This window comes from Symsagittifera roscoffensis, chromosome 3 (assembly GCF_963678635.1).
Source record: "Symsagittifera roscoffensis chromosome 3, txSymRosc1.1, whole genome shotgun sequence".
NCBI lineage: Eukaryota > Metazoa > Xenacoelomorpha > Acoela > Convolutidae > Symsagittifera > Symsagittifera roscoffensis.
The window spans coordinates 58212742-58218741 of record NC_087064.1 but is presented as its reverse complement, the minus strand read 5'-3'; the positions used below and the strand labels follow the sequence as shown (position 1 = coordinate 58218741).

Here is a 6000-nt window from a genome sequence, read left to right as displayed (position 1 = left end):
GAATCGGTTGGAACTAAGTAGTCAACAAATTTTGTTCAAATTGATTGAATTTGATTTTTAGACACTCGAGTTGATCCAAAATTTACTGGGTGAATCAAATTAGAAACCGTTTAGTTTCTACAGTGTACTTGATTAACCGAACAACAATCCTAAAATTGCTTGTATCAAACCAAAACTTAGGATGCTCTGGTTGCACTAGGATAGTTTTGCCAAATAAGAATATAAATCTTTCAAAAAATTGCAATTTTTCGTATAAATTTTTCTTTATCTTCCCCCACACGCAGTTTCAGAAATAGTATCGTTAATTTTATGTCTATAAACCAATTTTTTTTAATGTTATCCGAAAAGGAATAGTTTGCTTCCTATTATCTAAAAATTTCGAGCAAACCAATTATCTCACAGTTTACCCAATTGGCAAACTTCAAACATCCGTAAATTTATGACAAAATGTTTGTTTTTTAATTCAGTGAATTAAACGTTTTTGAAAATATATAGCTTACAACTGTCAATAATGCCTGGTATGAAGGCGGTTTTCATCAGAAAAAACAACAAATTAGCGCGTGTCTCATGTTTTACGTCATTTTTTGAAACTTGAAGTACAAACTGCTTTTCAGATTTTGACAAGTACGCGTTCTTTCTTTTCGGTATAATTAGTTGTTTTAGTGAAAAAGAATGGGCGCAAATTGTCACATTGTTTTTCCGAATTTCACAGACAGGATGTAACATGTCTTCGTTTGGTAGGTTTTCTTCAAAAACCCAGCAAAATTTCAGATTATAAATAACATTGGATTATTAGATCAAATTTTCGATGTCAAAGTAACAGTTCTGGATGAAGTTCTCATTTCCAAATAGAACAAAAAGCAAAAATCGATTTCAAGTTTCTGATGCAAAACAAGTTTTGGCAAAAAATTTGATCTTTTATTATTTTTTATTGAAGATATCAAAAAAAAAAACAATTAACAGATCTGAACTATCTTTTTTTATTGAACAAAGCATTACCAAAAATAAACAAAACTGCTCGTATCAGGGCGAAGCGCTGAATTTTCCGACTGCATTTTAAGGTCTATGGAGCAGTAATGACATGAAAAAATTAAATGTATTATGAGAAATGATTTTTTAATCATTTGAGATTTCTTGTGAAAATCATCCTCCACACGCCATATGGAATAGAAGTGATAGATTTTTCTCCTAGTAACAAATCAATTACAAAACTGGTCGTATCAGAGCGAAGTTCTGAATGTTCCGACTGCCTTTTAAGGTTTATGGAGCAGTCAGTAATAACATTAAAAAATTCAATGAAATAAAACAAAATGAAAAAAAAATTTTTTTTTCTAAAATTTGAATTTTTTAAATGAAAATCATCACCCCACACGCCATTTAAAGGACAAAAGGATAGATTTCGCTCCTTGTAACAAACCAATTATGGCAAATAAGCTTCTTTTAACCAATTTGGAACGATTTCTAAGACGGATTAACACTCCGCTTACGCGTTAATAGCGAGAAATTTATCGCGCGTTAATTGTCCCAAAAAAACCCACCCCGAGCACAAATATTCCGTCACTTTCGTATATAAAGTCGGAACAACAACACTTTTGCATCACGAAGACATCCCAAATTACACCATATTTCAATTTAAAGTACAAAGCAAGCAATTAATTAAGTACATGGCAACGTATTATTAAATTGCCTCGATCAAATTTGAACGATTACTAGTCCTGTTGAAACAGAGCATGCGCGTTAATGGCACGTGGTGTATCGCGCGTTAGTTATCTCAAAATGGGAAAATTGGCTTATTGTAAACTTTTAATAAATTTGCGACGAAAGCACAGGCAAAATATTTTTTAATTTTGAGCGCAAGACATTCAAAGACTTTAGCTCCGTTAAAATTTACTTACAAATCGAAATTTTTATAGCAAAATCTACCAATCCATAAATTTTTCAAAATTCGGATCGATGGCTATCCTCATATCAAATGGATCAATTTAATCCGCCGCCTACGTATTTTATGAGTACACAATGATCGCGGGTTAAACAATCCAAACGAGCGTAATTTTACAAAAACAACACAAGTAATTTTTTTTAATTTGACTTCCTGGTTACAACATCTTTCAGATTTTTAAATTAAATTCTGTTAAAAGCATTTAGTTGAAAAATTAAATATTGATTGAACAACAAAGTGAACGCAAGCTTAGTTTTGCTGCACTTTCTTCGAAAGTTGGAACAAAAACTTGTAGCTCGTTTCCAAATGAATTATGGACAGCTAGTAATTCCAAATGCTGAATAGATATTTGCTTCCAAAGAAATTGCGTTGAAAAAATCTTCCAAGCAATAAAAAACAGGCAATGATATATTGCCAGTCGAGCAATTGAGAAATGATTTTCTGAACTGATTTTGGCTGTTAGTTTTTTCCAAAACATGAAAGAATGTTGGTGCTTGAATGGTTTTTTCTCATTGGACAAACTTCGAAATTTTAGCTCGAGTTTTTTTGACACAATCTATTTAATCATCTGAAAACTATTGATGCCTTGAGCTCAACTTTTAAAAAAGATTTGATCTGTGATTTTTTTGAAAAAGTGCGAGGATTTCAAAATTGGCAGACTGGTCAATTTGGAATTATTAACGAGCAAAATATTTTGCGCTAAAAACACGATGCGGTAATTGAATCCGGCCGAGAAATCACTCAAATTTGATGTTGATGCTATTGTTTCTTATCAATGCATGTCTATATGCTAAATATCTCACTCTCTAGTGTAAATAGTGTGTAGGGGAATGTTTTTCAAGAAATATCAATATAATTTTCAAATGTTTCTATAAAGAATTTTCTATTAAATTGAGCAATAGTCTATACAAATCGAAGTTTGCAGGCAATTTGGTCCTTGTATTAGTACACCGTAGCAACTTGTTTTTAAATGTGTCTATAACCTTCATTGAATCGTTATAAAGATAACTGTGCGTATTTTGACCAAGCCTTGAATGTTCTCTAACTTCCTGATGAAAAAATATTAACAAAAAACTCATAAAATATTTGAAAACCAACGTAAACAAAACTACTCGTTTATCAGGGCAAAATCTTGAATGTAAAAAATGCCTCTTAACTGGTCTCGAATAGTTAAGTTCAAAAAATTAAAGAACTTTGAAGCGTTTAACGACCTAGCAAATTTTAATCTATTGTTTTTCCAAAAATTTTAATGAATATGATTTGAGCTCTGAAAGTTCTCTGCTTCTTGCACAACAACTGGCTACTATTGCCCTGTTTTAAATTCAAAACAATTACATTCATTTTTCAGGTCCATCCGACCTGCCCTACGTGCTGTGTTTGACGTGGCTCTTCGCCGACATCTTCTTCTGCACTGCCTCCATCATGACCCTGTGCATGATCGGTCTAGACAGGTACTGGATCATGATGGGCAAAGTGGCCTACATATACCACTCGAACCCACAGAAGGAACGCGATCTCTTTGCTGTTTACCCCACTCCCACGTGGCTTACAATGATAAGAATTATGTTTGAAATTCACACAAAATCAGATCTTTTCATCAAGCGGGGAAAATGAACACAGTGAGCGCATCTCAATCATGTTGCCAGCTCAAATCTCTCTTGAGCGGGCAACACTCTCAAACTGTGTTCTTTGCCAAATTTCACAAATAAAAAGGCGCAACTAAAAAGAAATTATATTAATATGATTATAAACATGCAAATTGAGATGAAAAAATTAAGATCGATAAACTTTCGAATACGAATACCCTGCACTGAAGTTTCATGACTAATAACCGATTATATTAGGTTGCCATTGTCAGTCTCCGCAAAATCCCAATGAAAAAAAAACTGTTTACCCCAACAGTAAATGCTGATGGTCAGCGAACTAAACAAAAAACATATATTTTCGCTGAAAGATAAAAGAAAAATAAAATCAATTCTAGAAATCAACAGAAAAATCTGATCTAAACTATCGCAAACATGCGACGATTGTCAGATGCTGTTAGGATTGATTCTAAAAATAAATATGTTCAAAATGTTTGTTACATTGTAAATTTCAAACTAAGTTCGTTACCTTTTGAATTTCAAACTCATCCTGACATTGAAGTACAATTAATTCCGTTCTGAAGTGGCAGAGGATCAATTAAAGGCTTCTAGCCTTAAGATAAAAAGTATGTTTGCATTAAAGTTTAAGCTGATAATTTTGTTTTCGACATTTATCGGGGGTGGGGAAAACAGCGAGCTGCTCTCTCGTAACAGGCCTTCTTCATGATTGCGCCAGTTTATCTATCTTCACTTCTAATCGCTCTGCCATCAGTGATTTTCACACTCATGGAAGCAGACACTAGGCAGTCAGGCAAGAACAGTTCAATTAAAAAGCAGATCTAACTGACACAAAAGCTTAGATAAGATAAAATGCAACATAAGATGGAAAAAGGAAGAAAGAAAAAGTTTTTGTTTACTATTATCAGATTTCAATACATTTCGAAAAGTGTTTAAGCATGAGTTCATGTTTTTTTTGACATGTCTAAAAATATTGCAGAATTTATGGGTTGAACAAAGCTCGCTTAAAATTGGAGACTTAAAATCGGACATTTTCAGAAAGAGTTATGAGAACTGTTTTGATTACTTTTGTTGTTTCGACCACTGATAGTGATGCGAAGTTTTGAGCTTTGTGATTCCAAAAGCGCCAGCTGCGTTTTTGTAAAGTAAAATAGACGGCTTTAATTAAGCAAAATTTCAACTCTTATACTTCATGATATATCGATGTTTTCAGCGAAAAAAAATCTTTCTTCATTTTTCTTAATTTTTCTTTTACCATGTTGAGAGGCGGAACTAGGGTTTTTCGAACGATGGGAACGGATTGATAAACGCTGACAAAAAACCCTTGATCATTTCACAATGAAAAAGTAAACGAATTAAAACCAAAATGAATCTTCAATTCTCCGCGGCCAATCTTTCGATGACATTCTCGACTTTAGTTTCAACGTTTTTGTGGATTGTAAAAACCGCTAAGTTTGAGAGTCGATCCTCTTTTGTGTTGGAGCGGAAGTAAGATTTTAGTAATTTCACATTCAAAAACAGTGCTGAGTAGTGTAGACTGTCACGGTAGGCCTCAAAATGGGAATATTTTTGCGCTACCACATTTTCACACCTATTTTTTTTTTGAAGTCATAAGCAAAGACACTGGCGCCAAATATATAAGAAAAACTTAAATAATCAAGCGTTTAAGTATCCAAAAAAAAACGGCCGTTTGGTTTTCGGTTAGGACAAAACTTTAATGACACCGCGAATTCTTTCGTAATTCTTTCATTTTTGAAAAAAAATGTTCTCAGTGAGGAGAAAAAAGGTTCAAAGACTGGTTTTTCAGACAAAATTAGACTGAAGAAACACTCATCACTTTAAGCTAAGTTTAAATGAATTGGCCGAAACTGGTCATCAAAATTTACAATTGGAAAATTTTTGCTTTCACTTCCGCTCCACACGTGAATAAAAACTAGGAAAGTTGACAGTAAAAACACATTTTTTTCCTTTTTTTCTGTTTTTGTTCGACGAATTCAGAACATTTTTCAAAAAGCATCAAAAAGCATGATAAATCAGCAATTATACCAGAGCTTTCAAACAATGAAAAGTGCGCATCTCCTTGCATCAACTAAGCTTAGGAAACACAGACACCTTTCATCGGTTGAAGCCAACCTATCAACAAAAAAGTGAATTGATCAAACGGGCGATTGAGACTAACAAACAATCAAAACTGATAATTAGAACATAATGGAACCTGATCTAAACTATATATTATGATTGGATGAATTAGATATTTTACCACTGTAAAGTATTTAATATTAACCAATCATGATCCATCTAACTAACAACCCACTTATTTGTAAGTGCTGAAATTACTTGTAATTTCAGCACCAGAGAGATTTGAATTTAACTTAGAAATTAGTTGTCTCTCCAAGAGAACTTCAACAGCCGCAATAAACCAGTATACTCTAGATCTATTGAGCCTAGCAGAGACTAGTT

General features: G+C 33.1%; 1 protein-coding gene across 1 annotated transcript in view; it reads left to right on the top strand.

Moving 5' to 3' along the window:
• Nucleotides 1–6000, top strand: part of LOC134841770 (5-hydroxytryptamine receptor 1B-like) — a 43511-nt gene that overhangs the window by 12418 nt on the left and 25093 nt on the right. The window contains exons 2-3 of the mRNA XM_063857807.1: nucleotides 3288–3446; nucleotides 4238–4333. Coding sequence (XP_063713877.1) covers nucleotides 3288–3446; nucleotides 4238–4333 — 255 coding nt within the window. The remainder of the gene's footprint in view (nucleotides 1–3287; nucleotides 3447–4237; nucleotides 4334–6000) is intronic.